The sequence below is a fragment of the Falco rusticolus genome, chromosome 8, assembly GCF_015220075.1.
Source record: "Falco rusticolus isolate bFalRus1 chromosome 8, bFalRus1.pri, whole genome shotgun sequence".
Lineage (NCBI taxonomy): Eukaryota > Metazoa > Chordata > Aves > Falconiformes > Falconidae > Falco > Falco rusticolus.
This window is the reverse complement of record NC_051194.1, coordinates 40,240,791-40,266,892: the sequence shown is the minus strand read 5'-3', so window position 1 is coordinate 40,266,892 and position 26,102 is coordinate 40,240,791. Positions and strand designations below refer to the sequence as shown.

General features: G+C 53.2%; 1 protein-coding gene across 3 annotated transcripts in view; it reads right to left on the bottom strand.

Annotated features, from left to right (window-relative positions):
* SLC4A3 (solute carrier family 4 member 3) overlaps positions 1 to 26,033 on the bottom strand; it is a 34,883-nt gene extending 8,850 nt beyond the window's left edge. Inside the window, exons 1-15 of one of the 3 annotated variants that reach the window (XM_037398238.1) lie at positions 25,989 to 26,033; positions 20,378 to 20,518; positions 19,003 to 19,159; positions 15,175 to 15,497; positions 14,576 to 14,718; positions 13,789 to 14,000; positions 7,667 to 7,818; positions 6,857 to 7,037; positions 6,168 to 6,303; positions 5,889 to 6,063; positions 5,387 to 5,483; positions 3,450 to 3,634; positions 1,202 to 1,415; positions 653 to 874; positions 174 to 322 (exon numbers count right to left, since the gene is read on the bottom strand). In XM_037398238.1, the coding sequence (XP_037254135.1) occupies positions 174 to 322; positions 653 to 874; positions 1,202 to 1,415; positions 3,450 to 3,634; positions 5,387 to 5,483; positions 5,889 to 6,063; positions 6,168 to 6,303; positions 6,857 to 7,037; positions 7,667 to 7,818; positions 13,789 to 14,000; positions 14,576 to 14,718; positions 15,175 to 15,497; positions 19,003 to 19,159; positions 20,378 to 20,431 (2,400 nt within the window). In that variant the 5' untranslated portion in view covers positions 20,432 to 20,518; positions 25,989 to 26,033. Of the gene's footprint in view, positions 1 to 173; positions 323 to 652; positions 875 to 1,201; positions 1,416 to 3,449; positions 3,635 to 5,386; positions 5,484 to 5,888; positions 6,064 to 6,167; positions 6,304 to 6,856; positions 7,038 to 7,666; positions 7,819 to 12,631; positions 13,735 to 13,788; positions 14,001 to 14,575; positions 14,719 to 15,174; positions 15,498 to 19,002; positions 19,160 to 20,377; positions 20,519 to 25,805; positions 25,895 to 25,988 lie in introns of those variants that run through there. The other 2 variants (XM_037398237.1, XM_037398239.1) reach the window with 2 other exon arrangements.
* Between the last annotated feature and the right edge of the window lie 69 nt (positions 26,034 to 26,102).

The following is a 26,102-nucleotide window of genomic DNA, read 5'->3' as shown; positions in this document are numbered from 1 at the left end:
GCCAAGGGTCAGCAGAGCCAGGGCCAGCCCCAGCTGAGCTGAGGGCAGCCTGGCAGGACCCAAGGAGTTCACCCCACCAAAGACCATTTGGAGAGCTGAGAAATGCCGGCTGCCCTCTCCAGCACAAGGGCAGAGCGAGCAGGTGCTAAGCACGGACACTGCCTCACATGTACCTTGTAAAAAGCTTCTTCAAACACCAGCAGAGGCCCTGAGAAGCCAATGACCAGGAGCGGCTGGGCTCCGAGTAAGGAGAAGAGGATCCCTAAAACCGAGGTGGAGATTATCAGCTCGGAGACCCCCATGAGACCCTCAGTTTTCTCTCCTGGGAAAGAGAACAATGTGTGAGTATTACAGCCTGGGCACAGGCACCGTCACCACAGGCAGGCAGGCTGCAGACACAGCTCCAGATGGAGGAGGCAGGTCCCCATCCCATCAGTCAGAGGTCCCCTGCATTGGGCAGGGAGCACAGAGGGAGCCCGGGGAGCCGAGGCTGGAGAGGCCAAGTGGCAGGGAGGGGACAAGGCAGCAGCAGAGGCACAGCGCTGCTGCTCTCCCCGAGCAAGCAGCACCGAAGCCCACCCCAGCACAGCATTACACAGACACAGCCAGTGTCCCAGCGTGCAAAGAGCAGACCAGAAAGCAGGCCCATTACCTAGGAGTCCCCCGAAGGTGATGGCAGGAGAGAGAGCAGCAAAGTAGATGAAGAGAACGGCTGCGAGACACTGGCTGTGCAAGGCGTCTCTGATGTCACTGAGGTATTTGGGGTACCTGCGCTTTATGTCCCGAACCAGACCTCCAAAAAATATCCCGGTCCGCTTCAAAGGATCGTCCTCAGCTTCCTCCTCTTCTTCCTCAGCTTTCACTTCACACAGCTCTGGAGGTGCATGGAGGGCAGGGCTTGAACAGGGGAACGCGTGTCCACCCTTGGGCTGTCCCTCTCCCCCATACCCCATGGAGACCTTCCTCCAGCAGCACTAACCTGGTGGGCCCCCTGCGACTGCACATCCCACTGCCTCCAGCCACCCCCAGCTGCCAGAGCTGCCCGCAGCCGCTGTCCTGCTGCCCCCTGCCCTCCTCCCCACTGCCCACTGCAGGAGCCAGGCCCCGCTCACCCCTCTGCCAGGCTCTGTGAGGGGAGGGCCCACTGGGGCACGCAGGGCACTAGGCACAAGCTCTTTTGCCCAAATGTGAGTGGAGAGACCTTTGGCTTCCTGGACAGCCCCCTCCTTCATGGACTTCTGCTCCCTCTCCTTCCTCTTCCTCAGCAGCAGCTTCTGGAAGGTGGCAATGGATTTAAGCAAGTCTTTCCCCTCCACCTCTGATGGGGGGATGACAATGCTGCAGTCCAAGAACTCATTGATTGCGTTGAGGAGGTCTTGTCGGTCATCTGCCATGTATGCAGCCTCATGGAAGTGCTGGGAGGGGCAGGGAAAGAGACAGAGAAGGTTCAGACCAGACTGCACCCAGCTACCTGCAGCCTGGAAACACGGCGCTTGCTGTGACCATACAGTAACATCCCGCTCCTCCAGCCCACTGCCTGTCTCACTACTGCCACTCTGTGACCCACACTCCTAAATTCCTCCTCCTTGTCCATCTAGCCAGTGCCCCTCACCTAATCCCATGTCTTCCCTCCTTCCCCTGCCCACCCTTTCCAGTGACCTCCTTGTTCCTGCTTTTCTCCCACAAGCCCCACTGCTCCTGCTCAAGATCTTGCTCCTGCAGCATCTCTGCCAGACCACAAGATGCCTCTCATGGGACCTCTCCATCAATCAAAATCAGATCTGTGCTTCCCAGCTAGTCCGGTGCCTCTCGTTCCCTAGGATAGATGCTACACCTGGCCAGCCTGTGCCTCTGTTTACACCAGATCACTGCGGCTGCATCAGGCCAAGATCCTTCTCTTTACAAGCCCTGCGTGCCACTGCTTGGTCCCGTAGGGCTCTTGTTCAGAGCCCGGCTCAGAGTTACCAAAAGCCAGGCACCACTTCTCCTGTCCCTGCAGCTCAACATTAGGACTCTGCAACAGACCAATGTCCTCCTAGTCTGGTCTTGGGTTTATTTTGAGAGAGAAGCTGGTGGAGCCCTAAAGCACTGCAGGTAAAGCACAAGAACCAGCACCTGAGCAGGGAGCATGAGAGACTCTTGGGAGTGTCCACATGAGAGAGGGAGGGAAAATAGGAGTCTATAGCATGAGGGAAGCCATGCAAAGGAAACGAGGCAGAAAAGGGGAGATACTCCTGACAGTGAGGGCAAGATGACAAGGAAAGACTCTAAAGGAGACCATGAGGGGACAGCACTGCTGCGGAGAGGCAGGGAGGTGCTGCCAAATGGGCCGAAGTGCTGCGCTGCCTCTGGAACAGGCCTGCAGAGAAAGGGCTGGAGGAAAATGAACAAGTGAACAGCCTGTAAAGCAGGTAGGGAACAGCTAAGGTCCCTGCAGCACACAGACTCCCTGGAGCCGTAGCTTCGAACTGTAAATGATACCATACTCTCTTCGTGGCGCCAGCCACCGTGTAACCTTGCTATGGCCAGCCCCGGCTGCGGCAGCCGGCAACAGAGGAGCAGAGGCTCAAATGAGTGAGATCAGCCCACAAATGTAGTGCTGAAGCTGGAATATGGCACCTCACCTCTTCTGGCTAAAAATATGGTCTCAGCTGAGCCCTGTGCAATTTCTCGGAAGGGATCTTTCAGCTGGGAGCCCTTGTTGTTCACAACCCACCTCCAGAACGGACCTTTTAGTTCCCAGTTCAGGGAAAGCTGTGCACTGGTGGCAGGATGGGCAGTTACATGGGACCAGCCAGGAGGACCCTGTGAACCTCTGATACTCCTGTCCTGGATCTATGCAGATGCTCAGATTGTCTTTTCTTTGCCCTGAACTCTTTACAAGGATAATGTAATTTCACTTTCCTGCCATCTAGCCAGATGGGGGACTTCTAGCAGTACACACATTTGGTAGAAAAACCTTCCTGCCTCCTCACGTCTCCTCCTGCATGCCTGTGCTCCTCTGCATAGATGCCCCAGTCACAGCACTCGGCTAGAAAGCATCTGACAACAGCCCCCTGGCATCGCTGTGTCTTGTTTTTAGTGTGGCCTGGGACAGGCATCATGGTCACAGGCACCACTCAGCTTCCCCGCCTCTCCATTTGTGAAACGTCTACTAAACACAACTCCTCTAATCTTGGGCGGTCCTTCACTCCTGCTTCTACATACAGCCCCTTTCTTCACCCAGCCTAGCACTCTGTCCCAGCCAAATGTCTGTCCTACTCTTCTGTACCGAAGCCTTCTACCTTGGTCAAGCCAGGCTGCTCTTAAAAATCCCAGGTGTTCACACCTGCCAGTCCCACCCAGGCCTTTGCACAGCATCTCTCAGCACTCTTGTCCCAAGACTGACTTCTGAGGAGCTACTGGAGCTCCCTTGCCTGTGCCAGCATCACCTCCCGTCAGCTCCTCACCTTGTCAGACATGAGGGTGGAGATTGAGCGGCCAATTTCATGGTAGTCCATGTTGGCCTGACTCGGTCCCAGCAGCACAAAGATGAATCTGACAGGAATCGGGACCTCCAGGACAGATTCCAGGAAGACAGCCTCATTTAGTCGGACAAAAGCCATAGTTGGCTGCTCCAGAAACTGCACACAACCTGCCAGGAGGCAATGTTTTGAGCAGAGTTAATCACCGGGGTGAGGTGTACTAGGCTGAAACAGGGATTTTGAGGGTTCCCACAAGCCCTGCAGTCCCACACGTGTCTCCAGACCACTGTCACAGTGTGGAGCTTCATGCCAAGGACTGCCCCAAGCTCCCTGTTCAGTCACCACTCCCCAGCAGTGCTACTTTCTTTAACTTCCCAGTTCTTAATCTCTTACAGGAGGGCTCTAGTTACACTATAAGGGGCTAACATTAAATCAGAAGGTTGTTTTCCACTAAGCCACTGCCTTACGGGAGAAAGTGTCTTACATGTTACCTTTATCAAAAAAACTTCTAATCTCATCAAAGAATGAGATCAGGTTTGCTTGACATGACCTATTTCCCATAAACCTCACTGCTTGACAATAATTACATTCTTATCCTTTAGTTCTTTATTAATTGAATTCCATATTAGTTCTGCCATTATGTTGGCTGTGAAGGACGTCAGGTTAAACAACCTACAGGTACTGGATCACTGTCCTTTCATTCTTGAGCGCTGATGCTATGAGCTTTCTTCTGTCTTTCTCGTATGTTCCCTCTATTCCTAGACTGGCTGGTGATTTGTTTTAGATGAAAACGAGCCAGTTCTCTAGAGACTCATAGGTGCAAAATGCAGTTTGTTTTACAATGTCCGCATCTCATCAATGCTTGGCAGCCTTCTCAGTTCTTAACAGATTGGGAAGTACTCCCGCATCCTCCGACACACCAGCCGCTTCCTTCCCATACCGAACACAAATGTTTATTGAATACTTGTGTTTCTCTGACATTATTACTGATCTTTCTGCCATCTGTGTCCAGCAATGAGCTGTGTTCTGTTAGACTGGCAAATCTGGGCTATCTGAGTGGCCAAGTGAATCCCAAGACACAGTCTTACCTCAGAAATGGCCAGTGTTTAGTTATTTTGAGCATTCAAAGTGCATCTATGAAGCTGATTTGGCCTCATCATGCTTAAGTATCAGCTTGGTTGCACTGCCAAGCTGCTTTGCCTCAGCTTTTCATCTATTGGATAGGCAATGACATTTATTTATCTTGTAGCGTAGCTACATTTGCTAAGATGTTAATGACAGCAAAGTGCTGGGAAAGATTACTCTTGTGGTCAGAAGGAACCAAACCCACTGATGCTCAAGCCTGCCTGCTCACAGCCCTCTTGTACAGAGAATTATCTCCTGGCAGTGCTATGGCCAATACCTGAGACCTTGCCACCAGCCAGGCCCCGCTTCCATAAACTCAAAGCTCCCTGGCACATACAACCAGCAACCAACACTGGCCAGGAGCAGGGCTCAGCTGCTGGCAAGGTGTGAAGAGGCCAGACGGAGGGCAGCAATGGCCAGATAACAGCGTGAAGCCCAACAGCAGTCAGTGCCTGGCCATCAGTCCCTTGGGCACCACCGACCCACTTCTGAGCTGCAAAACGGGATGTTCTGGTAAGCATGGCAGGACTTTCTCCCCTAAGCTGAGCTCCAGCTCCCAACAGCAGTGTCTATCAACCTCTTCATTTAGGAAAAGAACTACCCTGGCACCCCATACATTTAACACAAAACGGGTGTTGTCACCAAAGGAGAGAGCATACAAGGTTCCTTCCCCAGCTGAACTTTGGGAACATGTACAAGATAACTGAACACCCCTCAGGAGGGAGGGCACAGAGAGCTAGGGCCAGAACCTGCTCTAGTCTCTTTTGGGGCTGGGGACTCTACATGTTGCCTCTTACCCACGAGGACCACTGTGGCCTCTGCATCTTCAGGGATCTTCTCCATCAGCTTCAGGTATTTACGGTGACCCTCAGAGTTATGGAGATGTGGGTTTTTCTGCCAGGGAAGAATACAAACAAGTAAGGATGAAGTCCCTGTGCCTTGGTCTCCCTACACAGACTTGCACCCCACTGGCATATCTGCACTTGGGCTTGCCTCAGCTGCATGCCCAACACCCTGCTTCACCGATAAGGCACCCTCTCAGCAAAGGCCACCCTGCAAGTGCTACAGTTGTTGCTGCCATGGAAGCTCAAGCAGACATCTGCATACAGTGTGAGGCTAAAATTAGGTCCCAAAATCATAATGCAGCGACCCAACTACAGCACTCCAGGTGATCCAGGTGAGCTCAGCCCTTGCAAGTGCAAGACCCCCCCATGAAGGTTGGCACCAAGGGCTGCCGCCAGCCAACAGTTGTCCCCAGGGTGTGGAGAAAGAAGCAATAACCCCTCATGTCATCCTCACCTCCTTGCACTCGGTCTCATTGGCCTTGGGGTCAGCCATCTCAATGCGCTCTTCCCCCATGAGGGGCACACAAGTGTCAGTGGTGTGGTTGTGATGGTGGTTCCCCACGATGGAGTTCATGCTGGAGCTGGAGTGGTTCCTCGGGAAGAAGCCCTCTTTCTCATCATTTGGGTGGCTGAGGGGGAGAGTGGTGGCCATGAAGGGACCCACCTCCCTTGCCACCTGGGGCTCACAGACAACCCTCCAAGCCCTGGCACCCCTCAGCCACATGTTACCCACCTGTGCTTCAGCAGCAGGGCACGCAGCACGTTGGCTCGGTCTTCTGCTCTGATCTGGTCAGAGATGATCATGGTCTCCACCATGAGGTGAGCAATGCCAGGCAGAGTGGTCTGCTCCAGGTCAAGGAGGACAGCACCTGCCAGCAGGAGGGGAAGAGCCCTGCTCCTAGTGTGCAACACTCCCTGCCACATGCACATTCTGGAGACACAGCTGTCCCACCCAGAGCCAGGCTTTGAGTGGGGTACAGGTTCTCTCAGCTGAGAAATGCCCCAGGTCCAGGTGTCCCATGTCCTCTAGGTAAACCCTTGTCCCAAGAGAACCCAAAAGCTCCAGGATGCACTGGTAGCTCTGGTATCTCCCTCTCATTTTGGTGTCCCACTCTGACCAATGTTGCCTTTTCACAGCAAAGATGGGTCCAAGACCTGCTGGCCCAGGCACAATTGGGTGTTGCAGCTGCCATGTGCCTGAGAGCAGCAAAGCAGAGCAAGGAACCAACCCAGGCACCCTTGGGCTAATGCAAACCCTGGCAAACAGGCTGCAGGATGGCTGGTCTCCACAGGCTCTATATGGAACCTGGACACAAACACTGTTGGAGTGTCTCTTGTGAGGGGCCAAACAGCAACAGAAGCTGTCCAGCAAAACTTGTCCCAGAGCAAGACACAAACCCTGGCCTGCAGTTCCTGACTCACCGTGGGCAATCGTCTTCCTGAGCTCCAACAGGCTGCGGAAGGACAGTGAAGCCACATGGGGTTTCCCCCACCTTGCTGTGTCCTCCTCCACATCCTCCTCAAACTTAATCCAGCGGGCTGTCTCCCTCCAGTGCATCTCCTGGTTTTTATCCACCACCAGCTCATTCAGCTCCACAAACACCTAATGCAAATTACAGCGCGGACATGAGACTTCCCCTGATACATACAGCTCTATCAACAATATGCAAAAAGCCTCAGGTTTTTGCTTGGTCTAAAGTGCTACCTGAACAAGCCTGCCTTAGTTAAACCAGAAGTTTAGTGAGCAGAAGCAGCCAGGACAAATATCACTGGAAGTGTGGTAGGAGTTTCCATCAGTCCATTCCACCAGCACAAGAAAGCTCCAAGTCAGATGGCATGGGCAGAGGAGAGAGAATGATGCAATCCCGCATCCCTTTCTATCAAATTGTGACAATTTTGTCCTCTGCCTGCTCCTTGGTTTCCCCCTAGATTTCCCACACTTACCAGAGATGGTGATGTTACAATGCTGCCAACTTCCACAACAGCACTACCATTTCTGTGACTTTTTAATGTCTTTCCTAAGGTCAAAACTTTTTTGATAAAATCTACGCTTATCTTGAAAAAAGTGTATTTTCAGCCCTCATGACAACAGGTAAGAGCTTGAAATGTCACCCCCAAGGCCATGTAAAGAATTAATTATACTGAAACCACATTTATCACTTTATAAAAGTGCCTGTTTGTAGTCCTGACTTATGGCTTCTGAAGAAGTGTGGGAGGACAGCACATGGATACCTCATGGGGCTTTCTATCCAACTTCTTCTTCTTCTTCTTTTTCTTGACAGATGGAGTTGATGCTAATTTTTTGCTTGTCCTGGTGATCTGACTCCGAGATGGTTTTTTCATCAGATGCCTCCTCACACCTGGGTTATCTTCAAAACGGTGGCCTAAAGATATGGGAAAGGAAAAAAAAGACCACCAGTTTGTCTAGTGGAAACATGCTGTCTGGGAGAAAAACACATCCAAGGCCACCCTTCTCTCATTAGCTTATGCCAGCAAAGCTCTGGCAGCTGGAGCGCTCACTATCATCATCCAGACCTTTGAAGATCCTTCCTGCCCCATCTGCCTACTTTAAGCTCTTCCAGATGACTGCAAGCTAATTCCTTCAAGAACAAGGCTTCCCACCGGGCTGTGCATACACTGGAGCATCACTGCAAAAGCTTTTATTCATGGTTCCTGAATAAACGGTGCACTGACCCTCCCCATACTCCCTCAACAAAAAGCAACCTGAAGCCTCGGCTGCACAGCTCTGTGCCCAGACAGCACAGACAGGCACCTGGCTGGGGCTCATTTCTCCCACTGGAGGAAGGCCTGGTGCTCAGCAAGCATAAAGGGCAGTGAAGGGGAAGGATATTTAGCTGCTGGTCTGGGAAACACATGGAAATATCAGTGACTGTTTATTTAATTGTGCGATGAGACTGTAGGATAACAGCGCAGACCAGGGCTGGCACGGAGGCTGGGCAGTTAACTCCAGCTATGGCTGTTTCTAGATGATCCGCAGTGCTGCTGTAATGCCTCTGAAAGGTCTGCATTACAGAGTTCGGTTGGCTGAAGCAAAACCTCCTGAAGCCTCCAAAGAAGCGGCTGAGGCCGCATTAACGACCCACCACCAAGCTACCAGTGCTGTTGGCAAGCCAGTGCCCACCAAAACCTGGCCACAACTGTGCCAGCCCCTTTTGCAATGCCAAAGAAACAGCACCTGGGAAACAGTCTGCCACGGAGAGCAGTTTCCTTGGACACTACCCAGAGACAGCAAGTGTATCTTCCTCAGCACAGACAGCCCATGGGGATGGGGAAAGCCTCAGAGCCTGGCTCCAGGATAGGCAGACTCGCCCAAGTAGACCACGGAGTCAGGGGTTTTGCTTAGCTTCGGTCTATCGAGGCTTACTGGTCCTGCTTGTAAGGCAAAGCCAAGGTCTTCTCCCTAGGGGAACAAGGGCAGCTCTCCATCAGCTGGGATGAATGTTCAGTCACCACGTACCTTTCTGCACTTAGCTTCAAGACCTGCAGCTCTCAGGCCATGAGAGGTAGCAAAAAGCACTGGGTTTGAAGGCCAAGTGGTTGCTTTGATGTTGCAGGAAAACATCCATGCATCTCTGGCATGGAAAGGCACATCCAGCAAGGCATACCATGGCCTTGCTCCTTGGAAATCTGGGTCACTAAATTAAATATAAAATGAATCGATACTGAGCTTCAGGGCATACTCCCCCATTGGCTGCCCTGCTGATGCACATCCTGCTGACAGCTGGACTCCTCCCTGCTCCACTTACTGCATCACAGCCTCGATGGGGACCAATAACTGCCCACCGCTACAAACATTTCTGGGAGCCAGGCACGTGTCGGGCTTCCTTGGGCTTTTGCATGGATTTCTCAGTTCCTGCATGCAGGGCTGCCACTTCATCATACTTGGTATGCGTTCATGCATAAAACAAACAGTCCACCAGGCAGACGATCTTGGTATCTGGCACTTTGCTCCAATCCCAGCACCTTTGCTCTCTTTCATGCACTCTGGGACTCATTCTCACCATGTCCCTGGAAGACCAGGACCAGAGGACACTCTGTCCATCAAGACCGAGCGCTCACCCAGAGCATGGCAAGCCTGCCCCATGGCGATGACAACCTGCTACACAGTGCTCTTCAGCAACAGCCCTAGAAAGCACACCCAGGCATTCAGTCTCAGACACCAAATGGCTGGAGGACAGATAAAATGAAAGGAGCCAAGTTTCCTTCCAGCATCTCCAGTGACTCCCACACTTGCTGATAGGGAAAGGAGCCCGAGTGCTGCAGGCTCAGAGCAAGCTGGTGAAAGCACACCTCCAGAGCCCTACAGAAGACTACGGAGCAATCCACTTTGCTGCTCTCCCTTGGCAGAGCTTGTGGCCACTGAGATGCCTGCTGGGGGAGACAAGTCAGAAGCAGAGTGGACATGTGGGCTTAATTTAGGAAGAGGCCACTGGCTTTGGGAGTCCCATGCAGAGCCCAGCTGAGGTACTCCAGGCTGCTCTACAGAGAACCCTTCTGTCAGATTGGTGCTTTCCACAAATGAAAGTCAAGCTCAAGTGAGCACCTAAGTCTGGGGTCCTTACTCAGGATGGGATCTTGGACTGAGACCAAAGGGTGATGTGCCCAGGGCACAGCTCTGCCCTTCTTGCTTGAAGCCAAACTCTCCAGGGTGAGATTAAATAGCTGAGGACAGCTCTTGCTGTACCTCCTCTCCAGTGCTCCCCAGGAGCAGAGCACAAGACAGTGACAGCATCTGAGGACAGAGAGTGATTCCTATCGTAGCTCCGCTACAACAAACCAGTACGGCACTCTCCCATACAGCATCTCCTACAGTCTCCTCCAGAAGATCTTGCCACACTGGCTTCCACTGTCAGATTTCTTGGGATGACCAAATCCCTTTTCCACCAACCTAAACCCGAAGATGACAAATATGACTTTACAATGGTTAAACTCTTCCTCCGACAATGCCTGTGCTAGTCAGTTCAACTCAGCAGGTGACTGCCTTCAATTCCTGTGTTAGCTCCTGCTTCCCTCTTTTCATTAGTCCCTATCCACAAGCAGGAAGCCCAGAAAGAAGCACCAAGAGTATTTGTATCGGTACCAGACAGCAACCTGCTAGCATCATAGCATGGGTGCGCACCTCCCATGTACCCCAATGGTTAAGTTAGAGCAAGAAAAAAGAGATTGAAACCCCATCTCTTAGAATGTTTAAAATTAGACTAAGCAAAATGTTAATCAACATACAGTAAGTCACAACCATATGCTGGCTTCTGGAAAAAGCTACTGCCCTGTGCTGTGCAGAGTCCAAGTCTCCCCTGGCTGATGCTGAGTCCAATGTGATAGGGAGAGCTGGACCCCAGCTCATCCCTGCTGCTGTCCTGCACTACCCACTCTCCAAACACTAAAAGGAATGCAAGGAGACCAGCTCAGGTCCAGCAAGGACTCTACTCTGCACAAAAGCTATTAAATTCCTCCTGGATCTGAGCTGGTCCTGGAAGAGGTACCCCATGGAGTAAATAGCTGGGCAAGTGGCACTGGCTGGACGTGAGCTGGCTGTGCACAGAACTGACTCTGGTGTCTCAGCCATCTCTGCCTCCACTATCTCTCTCTGTGGGATTAATCCACAGCGTGGATTCATTGTGCAAAAATAATTAAGAGTTGACTGTACAGCAAATCCTATTTCAAGCACCTGCGGCATTAGCTGTAGCCATCAATGAACGCGTTAACTGCTAGCAAGTCAAATTTTCCCACTACGTAAGTGATGAGCACCACACCTTGCAGAAGTGATCTGCACCTTCTCCCTTCCCATGAATAGCCATCCTTTCCTGTGTGAACCTGGGTCAATTTCTCACACTTTTAATGTACAGTTTGCTCAGCTCAGGACAGCTGATGGAGCCAGTCTGCTCCAGGGTTCTATTTTGAACTTTGCTGCTATTATATTGTCTATCAATTTACAGTTAACAAGTAGCAGACCCAGCCAGAAGCAAATCTCCACTCGCTGGTCCCTGCAGAGGTACACAGACACATTTCTTACCCAAAGGCTTGTAAAGATGGGATGGGCCAGCTGGGAAAGAGAACATGATGCTGGGATGGGGAGGCAGGGCAAGTAGTGTTTTGCCTGAGATCACACAGAGACAGAGAGGCTATGGCAGAGTCAGAAGCTGAACCGAGGCATCCCAAGTCCCTGTTGCAAGCACTCTGCCTCCCCGATCCTGAGTGTTAAACTGGTAAATGGGCTAGTTCTGGGGTCATGTCACCCTCTCATGTGCACTCCTAAAATCTCTTGAAAAATTAACACACGATCTGGATGAGGATATTTGGGCAACTGCCACAGAGCTATGGCTATGAACTGTCCCTCCCAAGCGACACACAAAGCCACCTTTTCACTATGAGTTACCACCATCTGCCGAGGAAGGACCGCCTGCACAAGGTGGGAGCAAGGCTCCGGTTTCTGCACAGTCCCCGGGACAGCTCAGACATCCAGCTCTCTGCACAGGATGCACGGGTATGGAAACAGATGCAGAGAACAGAAAGACGTTCTTTGCTCTCAGGATTCCTATTCTCTCCTTCCCTGCTTTTCCCACTCTCTCTTCCTTCCTCTTTTCCCCCTTCCAGACACCCCAGCCAGCCTACCACTAGGTAGTTTCACAGCCACACTCAAGCCTGCAGGCACAGAGATTAGTTATTTTTTCCTCTAGGCATTAGGCTACGGTGCAGAGCTGAGAACCTGATACCCACCTCCGCTGTCAGATCCACAGCTCAGCTTGAATTCCAGCAGAGCAGCAGCACACTGTCACCTTGTGCCACAGATGGAAGGGGAAATGGCTCTGTCCTTATATACACCTCAAAGGAGCTGCTTTTTCCCTGACCACAGCACGGGCCACATCCTGATAAGCACAAACAGCAAGATGCAGCTGCCTCTGAAGCTGCTCAAGCGAGACACACACAGGGAAGCACCTCAGCACTATGACACAGATCTGTACAAAGACCTCAGACAGGCACACAAGACAGCAGGCAGCTCCGCCGGTGCCCCCAGGCACACAGTGGGGCAGACCGGCAGACCGTACTGCCTCTAAACCAGGAAACCAACCTGACACGGAGAGGGTGCAGACAGCAAACACAGGGTGGGGGATACGCACTTTAGCTGGGGGCTCTGAACTACAGCTTCAACCGTGAGGTGACTGCTCCAGTACTTACTGGTGGGCTCCCCGCCTGGGTAGCCAAGATGGTTTCTGATGGCTTCCCATAAATCATAGTCTTCAAAATTGAAGGCAAATTCATCGAAGTCTTCATAGCCGAGCGAGTTGCGAATATGGGTGCTTATCGCTACCTCCGGGCTGCTGCCCCCTTCCGATTCCTTCGCTGCCTCCTCTCTGTCTTGAAGGGTTGTCATTTTGTCCTTGTGAAGGTCAGGGGTCAGGCACCATGAGCCACTTGCCTTCAGAGGAGGGGCTGGGGTAGCCAGATCGATGTGTGGAAAGAAAGCTACCCCACAGCAGGGGCTTCACCGCAGCCCCAGGGCCAACCTCTGTGCCTCGCTCCCCTCTTCGAAGGGCACGAAGGTGCCAGCTGCAGCAGCCCCAGGGGATGGCTGAGGCCCCAAGAAAGCTGACTCCACCCAGGGATGCTTCTGTGGGGGACTGCCCCCCCAGCTCCTCAGGAGCAGGGTCCTCGCTCTGCTGCGGGGTCTCGTGCCAGATGCCCAGGGGCACAGCGCCTGTGGCTCGGGGACAGCCAGGCTGTGTGTGCAGCACCGCTTCTCTCCCTCGCTCCCCTCTGGTGTCTCCCTCCCTCTCCAGCCTGCAGAGCAACCTATTGAATTCTCCATGTCCTCTGGCCCGGAGCGTGCATTTCCATGACGTCTCTTCTGTCTGCCCTCACGCCGCGCACAGGGGCAGTCCCCCTCCGAGGCACTCCGGAGAGGGCAGCTGCCTCTCCGCCAGGAGACCAGAGGAGAGGGGAGGCTCCTCGCCTCAGGTTTTCTGCGATGCCAGAGCTGGCGTGTCGCACAGAGGGCTGATTGCTGGGAAAGTGTGTCAGGAGAAGAGAGAGCTGGGTCTCAGGGAGACACAGGGAGCCCTAAACTGGAAAGGGCAGTGGGATGGGTGGAGAAGCAAGCATCCATGGGGTGGGTGTGAGTAGAGGTGCTGGAAACGTGGGGATTGCTGCTGCAAACGTTGCAAAGCTGACAGAGGAGCCAGGGCTGGAAAGGCAGAGGCTGGGGGACAGGGGGATGAGGACCAAGTCCTGCAGCAGGCTGAGGACCACGCCTGGAGCTGCTAGGGAAGGGGGCAAAGCAGGGAAAAGCAAGGGATACACACACTAGTAACATAGGTAGTATTGCAAAGCCTCACTTTTCATGCCGTCCAAGTCAGCAGATGCCAGCATCTGGGCTTCAGCCTCGTCCGTGGGGACACGCTGGTACGCTGCGCTCTCCAGCGTGGTCATGCTGCCAATGCACATCCTCTCCTTCAAGTCATAGGTAACCCGTTGTCCACTTGCCACCTGGCCCCAGGGCTTGCGCTTCTCCCATCCACGAGACAGACGTTCTCGAGGCCCAGGGAGGCTGTAGGAACGAAAGAGTCTGATAGTAGCAAACAGGGTGAATGAGGATGGGCAATGGCCCCTTGTGCTGAAGTCCCTCAGCCCAGCCCTGGCCAAGAAGTCTGTGAAAAGGAGCGCAGCCAGGAGCCACCTATCACAAAACCTAAATGCTTCCCCTTCTGCTCCTCCTCTCTCCCAGAGAGGTTCAGCTTGTGGTCAGTGCTGGGGACCCACCTCTGAGTCAATGGCCTCACGGTCCCCTGACTTGGCCGACCCTCCTGGGGCTTCTCAGCCTGCAGGTCAGCAGGACAGCGCAAGTTAGCTGGGACCAAGGGTGCTTCAGCTGTGCAGCCCAGTGTCCCCAAACCTGCATTCTGGGGATCCCACGGACACAAGGAAGTCACAGGAGTCCCAGGGAGTGACTGTCCCACCAGAGAGCAGTCATGCCACTCACAGCCGCTCCCCCTCCAGACCCCATGCCCCCTCTGGCTCAGCAGGCAATTTCAGGCTGGGCACAGCTGCTACCCCTGGGCACAGGATCTGTGGCAGCAACCTCAAGCCAGGGAGAGCCGCGGCAGCTTGGCACTGATCGCCTACCTGCGGGGAGAGGCAGGGCCCTTGTCCTGCAGCAGGTCGGCAAAGCGTGGCACAGAGGACAGGATGCCACACTCCTCCTCCACATGGAACTGCGCGGGGGCCAGAGCGCTGCTGGACTCCTCCTCATCACTGCCGATGGTGAACTGCAGAGACGACAGTCCTGACAGCAGGAGCCAGGGCAGGCAGCCTTCACCCGTCCCTGGTGTGCAGATCCTCCCCATATCCCCACCTCCTAGAACGGACCACGCTGACTTCCCCCACGTGCCCCATACCCTGGGTCTGGCCATATTGAGTCTCCCATAAGGCTAAGAACAGACATATTGACCTTCCCCCATGGGCCTTACACACCCAAAATAGTCATGCACACCCTCCCCAGCTACCACCCCAAGCAATGGCTTATCTATCGCTGTCCTCCAGTGCCCATCTCTGTTAGGCGGGGACAAAACCACTCTTTCCACAATACTGCACAGCTACAACCTCTTCCCCCTGAGCAGCACACTCCCTTGACAATGCACCCTGGCACCCTCCCAGCATCAACTCTCCTTCCACCTCCCCCCCAGCCTCTAAGCCCCATCCAGGTAAGGATGCCCTGGCCTTGCCTTCGGTTTGCTTGGGGGCTCCAGCTTAGGGGACGTGTCCTTCCCACGAGCTTCACCCTCAGACTCTGCAGAGATCTCTTTCTCCTGAGCCTCCTCTGTCTCAGATTCTTCTTCTTCTTCCTCTTCTTCCTCCTCTTCTCCCCCCTCCTCGTCCTCCTCCTGGATGGTGGGGGTGACTTCTGAGGGGGGTACTGAGGTTTTCTTCTTTTTCCTCCTCCTTTTTTTCCTCCTGCTGGCACGGGGGGGCCTCTTTTGGAACTTGAGGGCAGAAGGGAGGTGAGTGGAAAGGGGATGATGGATGTGGTGCGAGGTTTGGCGGTGGACTGAGAGAGAAAAAGAGAGTCAGGGGCAGGAAGAGGCTGGGAGGAACCTGCCAGGCGCCCCTCCAGGAAACAGCATGGTCTGGAGATCAAGGGCCAGGAAGGGCAAGGAGAGCCACCAGCCCGCAGGGACATAGCAAAGCTCTTTCAGTGATGCAGCAGGCTATGTCCAGCCTGGGGTGGCTGGGAAGGCAGCCCTCCCATCCCAGTGCAGCTCCACTGCCCTGGGGAAGGCAGGACTCCTCTCCCAGTGTTGCTGAAAGCCACTCACATGGCTACACAGAGCTGCAGTGACCTGCCAGAGGCACTGTCCCATTCCTAAAGATGGGGAAACATTTCTTGCATTTTTAAACAAGCATGATTTGGGCCCTTTACAAACATTCTAGGGACATGGCTTAGTGGTTAAGGACATGGCTTAGTGACGGACTTAGCATTAGGTTTATGGTTGGACTCAATGATCTTAAAGGTTTTTTCCAACCTGAACGATTCTACGATTTCCTTCCTGCACAGTGGTCTTTGAGTTAAACAGATGCACCTTATTTATCCCCCAGGCTTTGACAGAAAGTCCCTCCTGCATACCCAGGAACCACAGACGGAGTCTTTTAGTGCAGTTGCAGCCTAAGTCCACGCCCCAGGTACTGCGAGGGCTTGTGTCTACCAGCCTCTGAAATGCAGGTTCAATTAGGAGGCTGTCTTTTAAAAACCAGGGTAAAAAACAGGGCAGAAGGACTTTTCTTTAAACCAATCTACAAAGAAAAACTCACACAGGCTTGACCTGGGTGTCGTGGGAATTACAGAGTGAGAAAAAATTAATGGCATTTCTGAGCCTTCACTCAAAAACAACGATAATGCACCAGGCAGGGAACAGGGTAAGTTCAGTATCTCCCTGTGAGAGAGAGGAAAGCCACTTCTGCCAGGTCTGCCTGCAGGCACAAAGCCTCCCACAGACAGTTTGCAGGGCACATAGACCCAGGGGCTGCACCCAGAGTCAGGGGGGCAGCAGCCACCTCGCAAGGCAGCATTGCTCCGCAGTTCTTCCTGAGGAATTGTTTCCAGCCTGTTTTGATTTGGTTCCTTCCCAGCTTTCCTGTGACATGGCAGCAAAATCTGTTTATAGTGAAAACTACCTTCAAAGGGCATTTTCAATGGAAGCTGTAACCTTCTCCCTGGGAGAGCCAGGCAGGTTCATTGTTCTGCTGTCATGTTTCCTTTCCTTTGGTTTCTCAAGTCTTTTCTCCCTTGTTTCCCCCCTTGGGAACAGCAGAGATATTTCACACACCTCCCTGGTTCAGCAGGAGAGGCTTGTGGCAAGATTAGAGGAGACTGGAAATGGTTAGACATCTGCTAATTGGAAAGTTTGGGCTCTTTACAAACCCCTTTTCCTCCAAAGTGTTGCCTTCTTTGACTTAACTAGATGTACCATACTTCACTTGCAGGTTTTGGCAGAAAGACCCTCCTATCCCACTGCTGCACTCCTGTAGCACTGCTCTGCATGCCATGGATAGGTCAGGCAAGAATTTCTAATGTAAGAAGAAGCAAGGAAGGCCTCAACCGTACACATTGCTCCTTCTACAGCACAAAGCTACTGATGAGGATGCAGTCTGTTTCCCTTCTGGCTTGTTCATATCGGGCCAAAACAGAAACATCTACATTTTGGACCAGAAGGAAACCGAAGCCTTGGGCTGCAGGGAAGGGCAATGGTGGTAAATGGCTGATCTGGCAGAGAAGAGGGGAGCACCAGTCTTCACCCCTGCACTCGACTCTCCTTATGTCAGCTGATCACATCTCCACAGAGGTGGCCTGGACATGGGAAAAACACACCTCTCCCAAACACAGAAGGCTTCATGCCTCCCTCTTCTTCCTCCCTGCCCTCCTCCTTCCCTGCTCCCTTCCTTGCACTGCCTGCCTGTATGGAAAGTTATTGCCAAACATGTTTGATTACACTTCTCTGTGAACTTGATACAAGAGATATGAGAAAGTAATTTGGATAGGGAGCCCAGAAGGAAGAGCCTACATATTAGGAATTCCTGGGTTTGAATAGGGCAGGAAACATTTCTAAACCCAGAGAGCATTCATCTCCATAGGCTGGTATGTTATCTTTCAGAGTCTAATGACCTAACCAGATCTTCCAGCTTTATGAATACAAACTGCATAAAACTTCTGATAACCAGGGCTGACGTAGTCCTAGATAACAGGGATACGTCAGGAGCTCGGAGGAAAACAAGCTTGATTCTGACAAAGAAAGAAGGACTCTCCTATTAAGAAGGAAAAAAAAACCAAAAAAAAACCAAACAGTACAATTATCTAGTTAAATTTTCAAAGAAGCTTCTGCCATGCATGCTCAAGCAGGTCATCCGTGTCCTCCAAGCCAACCCACACACCTGTCCACACAGGCAGAGCTTCTAAGCAAGTAAGTCCTATGGGCACGGGACCGGTATTCAACCCACAGCAAAGCTATTAGCACCTTGCAGCCATGTGCGTGAGTGACTGTGTGCTCAGGTGGAAAGTGTTATCTGAATGGAGCCTCTGTAGAGAAATGACACAAGCAGAAAGTAGCAGCTGGGGTGCACTACAGTAATAGACTTTTACCAGCAAACTTTTACAACAGCCATTGGAAATGAGTGGCCAAGCAGAAAACAGCCTGGTGATGTACTTCAACATAATGTTCTTGACGTTGTATCCCATCAAAGCTGAGCTGGAAAATAAGCAGTATCTGATTGTGGAGAGCCATACAGTGGGAACCTCTCACAACCATTGCTACTTGTCTGCCACACAAGCAGGCTGCTGGACGGGGGCCTCTTCTTCCTGCCCTTCACTGCTGTTACGACAAGCCAACGCAAGCCACCTACACCAGGCAATAGCCTATGGCCACTCTTGTGGGCACACTCTCATTTTGCAGCCAAAGTGAGTTTAGGCAGACTGGTTGCCTTCATCAGGGAAGGGCAGTTCGAGGAATAATTATGCTGCTCAGAGGAGTTCAGGTGAGATAGCTACAGCATTTTTAAATTCACACCCCATTTTTATTTTGCAGTCCTTTCTTTGAGCAGATAAGCCTGATGGTTTCATGGTTGCTATTTAGAAATACACAAGCATGTCTGACTGGAGCCATCTGCTTTCAGACCGGGGAGGACAGCCTGGCTTCTGACCATATTTGGATGTTTCTTTGCAGCCATATGGAAGAAAAATTGGAAATTTCAGTGTGGGGGAAGAGCCTACAGAGGTCCCCGATGCTGGTGAGGAGGTGAGCGAACACCTCGGGCTGAGCTATGCTGCCGTGTGGGCAGTAGCTACACCTGCAGGGACAGGGAAAACAGGGAACAGACTGGGAAGAGGCCATGGGCACTAGTACTAAAATGGGTGTACATAGTACTGAACGCTGCAAAGGAAGGAAGTGAGTAGCAGGCTAACACGATCTGCAGGGTCCTAGCACAAAGCTGCAGGGCACGTGGGGCTGAACGAGGATTAGCAAAGAGGGTGGAAGTGGGTACAACAGTTCAAACCTACATACATTCAAAATCTCTCTCACTGTAGCTGCGTCTTTGCTTCTCCAGATTGCTTGATGCTGACTTGCTTATCAGGTCCCCAAATCTCTCGATTGACAAAGTCTTATCCAAGTCCTCATCGTCCTCGGCACCAGGAGAGGCTTTCTCTGCGCGGTCTCTGCCCTGCACAGAAATCAAACACTGCAGACCTCTACAGCCCTCTGGATCCCTCTGCCCTGCAAATGGTGCTGGGCTTGCTGAGGAGCAGCAGGCTCCACACAACAGGGCTGAGGCATAGTTTCTCATTTAGAGGCACAGCTAGCTCTGCTCAAAACCAAGAGCCAGAACAGATCGGCAAGCCTTCCAGCCACGCTCTGCAGAGATACGTTAGCAGTCCTCCACACCTCCCTTGAGTGGCAGGTATCAAGGGGCTATGTCAGTGACTGTCCTTCCTACTAGAAGAGATGCATAGCTTTTATTTAGCTGGAATTTCTCTCTCCTCACATCTGACTGTTGCCTTCTGGCCTTCCGTTTGCCCAGTCTGCCACCCCTCCCTTTCTTAGACCTCCTCCATATCTCCCCCTGGGAAACAGCATCCCTGCTCTGGTGAGCTGCACCTGGGTCAGTGACCACCCTGTGCCTTCCCTCCTCCCCTCTGCACTCCTAGGGGCCCCCATTCCCCTAGGCATGCTTTCTTCAGGCTTTTCTGCCCATTTTCCTCCTGTTTCAGGCTATGGGTGCTTTTCTGCCTTTTGCTGGTAGAGACGCTCCAGGAAGACCATTGCCTGTGACCCCTGTCCTTTCTGCCTCCTGAGCAGCTGCAGCTGGTAAAATTTTCCGTTAATATAGCTGAAATGCCAGTGCGGAGCTGCTGTGGACTCCCGTGTTTCCATGGAAACGGGAGAAGGCCCAACTGTGACAAATCTGTCTGTGCTGGGCTGAAAGAGGGAGCAAGGCGGTTTTAGCCGAGTTGTGCCTCTCCTCGCATCCCCCAGCTGTTCCCAGCTGTGCCCCAGGAGCAGCTTGTACCTGTGGGTGAGACTGCTTCTCCTCTCACCTTAGCACCATTGTCCCGAGCCCAGCCTAAGCGGGGAGAGTCTAACTGCAAGCTGCCCGGCTCCGCCTGCTCCCTGCCTACCCCTTCCAGGGGCACGTGCAGGCACAGGGAGCCCGCAGAGCGACCTCTGGCCTTGCCTGGACCACAGCTTTGCTGTCCGCACAGGGAGGGGACGTAGGCCGTGGGCAGCCTCGAGGCACCCTTCGTGCAGACCTGTCCCCGGAGAGCAGAGGCTGCGTGTCCGACTGCAGCAGGCTGCCAGGACGCGGAACCCATACTCAGCCTGGCAGGAGCACAGTCCCCGGGGGAGAGATGGCCCCGCTGCTGCTGGATTCCCACCTCACCTGCTGCAGGCCGATGAAGACATCTCCTACGGGAGGGGACTCTCCAGCTGCCATTTTGGTTCAGGACCTAAGGGCCTGGGCAAAATATCAACCCTTTTCTTTCACCGGCAGGCACCCAGCAAGCCTGGAGAGTGGCATAACCTGTGGAGAGAGGGCAGGACAAGGGAATGTCGTGGGAGACTGCTGGCCACTGCTCTCAACCCCCCTGGCTCCTAACCCAGAGAGGCCACCTCACCGGCCCCCTCAGGGAACCTCCCCGGCATCACTGGGACAGACCTGTCCCCTGGAACACTGCAGCAAGGGGGCAGAAATGGCCCAGCCCGTGCTGCTTCGTGCACCGCTCCAGCAGCTCAAGGGCAGGTGGGACCCTGCCCTCCCTCAGCCTGCTGGCATGGAGGGTGCAGGGGCCAACCGAGGCGTCAGCTACGCGTAGCTCCTGCACGGGCTCTGCGGGAGAAGAAAAGGCTTCCTGCTCGGCCATCTCCCCGCCAGCACAACTGTGTAAAGCTGGGGGGTGACAGACCACCGGGGAAGGATAAAGTTGGAGAGATCGGGTGCTGGGAGAGCATACCAGGAGTGGGCAGTAGAGTGGTCCTGTGCCACCTAGCTTTAACTGAGCCCAAGATCCCAAAAGGGCCAGAAGGAACCTCAGAGGCATCTGCGCAGGCCAGAGAGACGGCACAAGGACAAACAGTTCACCACTCAAACACCAAACACCAAACACCGCATGTTACAGGGGAAGAGGCCAACCTTCAGGCTGCAGATCCGTGTCCTGTCTGCAGCGGCGCGGCTGAGGGACACCAGAGACCATGTAGACAATATGACTACAGCAGCCCGAGGGAATGCTCTGCCCAATATGCAGCTGCACGTGAGGAAGGCAATGAGGTGCCATGGTTGACAGGGAGTGGCATGGAGACTAACACAGAAACAGCTGCAGTCATATCATCTACAGCAACAGTACAGGCTGAGTTCAGTGGGGGCTGCACCCCAGTAAAAATTGGAGATGGCACAGAGACTGGCACTGGGAAGATACTGACCTCCAAAACCACATCTGAACTCATATAGAGAAGGAAAGAAGATGTAAGCACATGCACAGTGCTTTGGACACAGGGATAAGCAAAGTGTTCTCATCTCGCAGCACAAGAAAAGGGACATTCGTTAAAACTACAAGGGTAGAATACAAATTAATTCAAAACTGGCAAAAGAATACATTTTTTTCAGTAATGTCACAAAGGAGGAAAAAATCTGCAAAGTCAGTGGGTAGCTTGGCCATCTCTCTGGGTAACAAGTTGTCGTACTTATGACAAAGAAAATTAAGAGAAGTCAAAAACATCTTTCAGAACGAGCTATTCTCCAGCTGTGAAAGGTTTGGAAGAAGTATTATAGGTTATACCCTGGTGATCTGCTGAGGGGTTTCTTACTATCTTATCTGAAGTACCAAGTATGGGCTACTGTCCAAGACAAGCCACTAAAACAAATGGTCTAAAGGTGATACCAGTAAGGCCACTTCATCGTCCCTCCTATCTTTGAAGATCTCAATAAGGTGCTACTACAGCCTCTGCTTACTCTGCCCACCTGAAGAGCTCATTCAAACCGAAAAATTAGCTTACTCAAACCAAAAATCCCAGGGCTATCTGTATGGCAAGTTTCTGAGGAGCTAATCTGACCACCGATGAAGGATGCTTCCCTGGTCCACCCTCCTAATTATCAGGAACAAGGCAAACTTATTGGAAGAAACCCCTCAAAAACACATTGGACTCTTCAGTAATTTAATCCCTTGATGAGGCCTGAACAGCTCAAGAGAAATACGCTGCCAAGACAGACATCTAAAAAGCAAACGCAGAGTCCAGGCCATAACAAACAGGACAGAAAATAATGAAAATCCCCAATCTACTCTGTAGATCTTAAACTGTAATCTTCAACTTTACACCCTGTTTTCCAAGAAAAAGAGAGCAAAAGGGTTCAGAGGAGAAAGCAGAAAAAAGGAGAAAGGTCTGGAAATCATCTGTAAACAAAGAGTAAGCTGCTTTTTAGTAGGAGACATGATAGAGAAAAGGGTAATACATGGCTTTGGCTTTTATTTCCTTTCACATTTAACTGAAGAACAGGGTATCATTCCATGAAAGGAAACAGCAGCACATTTGAAACTGAAGGCAGGGAACGCTTTATTCCAGCAGGAAGAGCTGGTGGGGAACCGGGCTCTGCAGTCCTGCAGGGCCACGGCATCACAACTGTTAAAGAAAGGATCAGATATTTGTAAAGAGCATAACATCCACAGCTACAGACTGCCTGCAAAAACGTGTTGCAAGCACTGCTACTTCAGGGAATAAAATGACAACAGGGCTTTGGACAGCAGCTCCTGTAGTGGCAGAATCCCTAAAAACTAGCAAAACAGTAAAGGTAATTTAACAAAAAAAAATATGCTAATGCTCAGCTCCACCTCTGTGCAGCTATTGTGCTTTGTGGGGCCTCCAAAGGAAAGTGCAAACTATAAGCAACGTTGTGAAACAAAGTGCTTTGTTTCAGGTCAAGCTCAGGGTTATCTGGAGCTAGGCAGAGGCTCACAGGGGCATCTGTGCTCAGGCTGGAGGAAGCCTACGGCTGGGACAAATGCTGGATGCAACAAACCCTGCTGGCTCCAGCTTTGCAAGATGTTACACTGAGTTTAGAACTACAGCCTGACTGCATAAACGCAGTTCAAAGGGAGGGAAAATCCAGCACTTAGTCTTTTTTTACCCACCGAAGCAGTGTCTTCTGAATTATGCTGAAATTACATTACTGTAACAGTGATGCTGAACAGCTAAAAGCACGACAGTTGCACTAGCAGTAAAGTAAAACAGCCCTTGGGACATGCTTTGAAATTTCAGAGGGACTGTAAGATGCCCATGGAGTTGCCATCAATCCCCTACTCGTCACCCAGTGAAAGCGGGATGCAATGCATGGGCACCACGAGCCAGCGGGCCTTAGGGGCAGAGCTGCCAGAGGGGTCTGCCGCTTTGCTTTGGGGCCAAGGGGCGAGGACAGGAGGCATGCTCCCCGACCTTAACCCTCCCAGCTTTCCTGCCTTCTCGAGAAGGGGGAGCCCATGGCCTGGGATCACTGGTGCTCCCTTTCTGTGCATTAATTGATGGCTGGCCACTAGAGGACACTTGCCCCTCACCCTGTGCAAGCGCTGGGAGAAAGGCTGGATGGACACCTACTTGGATCCGGCCTGGCTTTTCTATTACCCACAACAGACGGTGTTCAGAGCAGAGCAACAAAAAATTGCCAGTAGGCCAGAGGGATTGATTTGTAAGGAAAGGTTAGGAGCTAAATTGGTCTAGCGCAATATGGGATGACTAAGATGGGGAGGGAACAAGCCAGCAGTCTGGAAAGATCTCAAGGGTGTAAAACATGACAAAAGATTTTTTTTTCAGGTGGCCCTGCACAAAGAGACTTACAAATGGTTAAAATTTAAAAGAGAAACTTAAAATTAATATCAGGGAGAATTCTGCTAATGAGCATCATGCCGAAGCACCCAGTCTGCTGGCATCACTGCCTGGGCTGCCATAAGAACGCAAGACAAAAGGGGAAAGAAAAAAAAAAAACCAGTAAAGAAAACTGAATGAATGATACCTTCATCCTACTGTATCTCTTGGTTGTTGGGAGTACGTGATTCAGCATTCCCACTAGAAGTGATTTTCAGTAATAGAAGCATCATGCCAGCAGGCCAGATCTGAAGGGAGGCCAGAAGAATCCACAGCCTGGCGACCTGTGCGCACTCACACCTCCCTGCTCTCTCCACAAGCGCATCAGGAAACAGAACTGGCTCACCGAAACCACTGCACCTCGGACCGACCACCCAGGCTAAATGCATGCTGAAGGAAAGTGAGCAGGCATGCCCCTGCAATGCTGGCAGATATGGTATGGCATCTCCCACATGTTGCTAACAGGGACTCCAGTGGGGCTTCTCCTGAGCCCCAAAGGCTGCTTCACAGTGTCAGTGCAGCTTTCCTGTTTTGCTGAGAAAAACACATCTGGCATACCTTTGAGGGGCAGAGGTGAGCAGTCACACTGCCCCTCTGCAATAAAGATGAGCCGGGAGGGCTAGCACAGGCTGCCCCAGCTCCGTGGGCAAGGGGCTGCACCAAGACAGCCATCAGGCTCAGCATCCACCTCCTCAACTCTTCCCTAATCCCCTGGCCATCGGGCTGGGAATAATTTAGCCGTGGAGTGTCTAGACAAGGAAAGGATGTTAAGACAGGGATAAAGCCACAGGGGCAAAGCTGGTTTGGGGACAGAAGAAGAGAAGAGACTCTGACTGATAAGACACAGATGGAAAGAGCTCAAAGAGGAGGAGGATTAGAGGCCTGGGAAGATTTTCCTGGGAAGATATACTGATGAGCCTGTCCACAGAGGAAAGGAGCAGGAGGGGTGCTGCTGCATACACCAAAGCATTCAGATGCTGCTGTGACAGTCACAGCCTCAAAGCCGAATGAAACAGGAGTGGGCCCTGCAGCCCCTGCTTCTCCCCTGCCACGGCACAGGAACAGACACACACACCAGAACGAAAAGGCAACACGTAGCACATGAAACACACAAAGTTTTCAGGCACAAAGGGTTTAACCTGTGGATCTCTCTGCCACACGGCTACGCCGAAACTAAATAATGCAGAAGTATTTTACAAGGCTCAAATATTTAAATGAATCCTACACCCTGAACTAGCCTGGATAAACCACCACGGCCATTCACTTCCGAAGCACCTGCTCCGTTCCCTGACGCTCCCTTCGCAGGGGTCCCGGGCAGGATGGATCTCACACGGCCGACAGACACGTACACAAACACACGGGAACAAAACCCACTCCAGAACGAAGTACACCAGCACCAGACAGTGACAAGGAGACACCCCTCCACCGGGCGTGCGAAAGGCTCCGACAGACACACGGAGAGCTGGGGGAGCGAAGGGATGCAGGCAGGCACCGGGGATGAGCTGCACCATGCACCGTGCCGTGCCATGTCATGACGTGCCACCCGTACGGTGCAGTGCGCGGGACCACACCACGCCGTGCAGCATCCAGCACCGGGCACTGCGCCGTGCCCGGGACTGCGCTGCGTGCTGTGCTATGCACCGTGCCCCATGCACCGTGCCCCATGCACCGTGCCCCGTGCCCCGCCATGCAAGCAGCATGCAGCGCCGCGCGCCGTACCGCGCTCGGTGCAGCACCCCGCGCCGCGCACCGTGCAGCGAGCCTCACCGCGCCGTGCAGCACCGGAGCTCCCGGTGCACGCCGCGCCCCGCACACGGGGCCGGAGGAGGGCGGCCAGCCGGGCTCGGCGGGGCAGCGGCGCCCGCCACGCGTGTCCGCGGGGCCCGCGGGCTGCTGCTGCCGGGACAGCGGCGGGATAAGCGCCGGGACCCGCCCCCCCTCGGCCCCCGCCCGGCCCGTACCTCGCACCGCCGGAGAAGGAGAGCCGCCCGCCGCCGCGCCGCGCCCCAGCCCCGCCACCGCGCTCCGCCCGACACGTGCCGCGCCGCGCCGGCGGCGGGCGGCGCTGCGGCCTCGGACTCCCGCCGGCCCTGCGCAGGGCGCGGCGCGGGCCCGCTGCCCCGCTCCGTGCAGCCCCCGCTTACCGGAGGGGCTGCGGGGCGGCGGCGCGGGGCGCTCCCCCGGCGGCGCGGGGCGGCGGCAGTGGGGCGGGGGCCGGGGGGCGCGGGCCCCGCCGGGCGGGAGGGGGACGCTGGGGC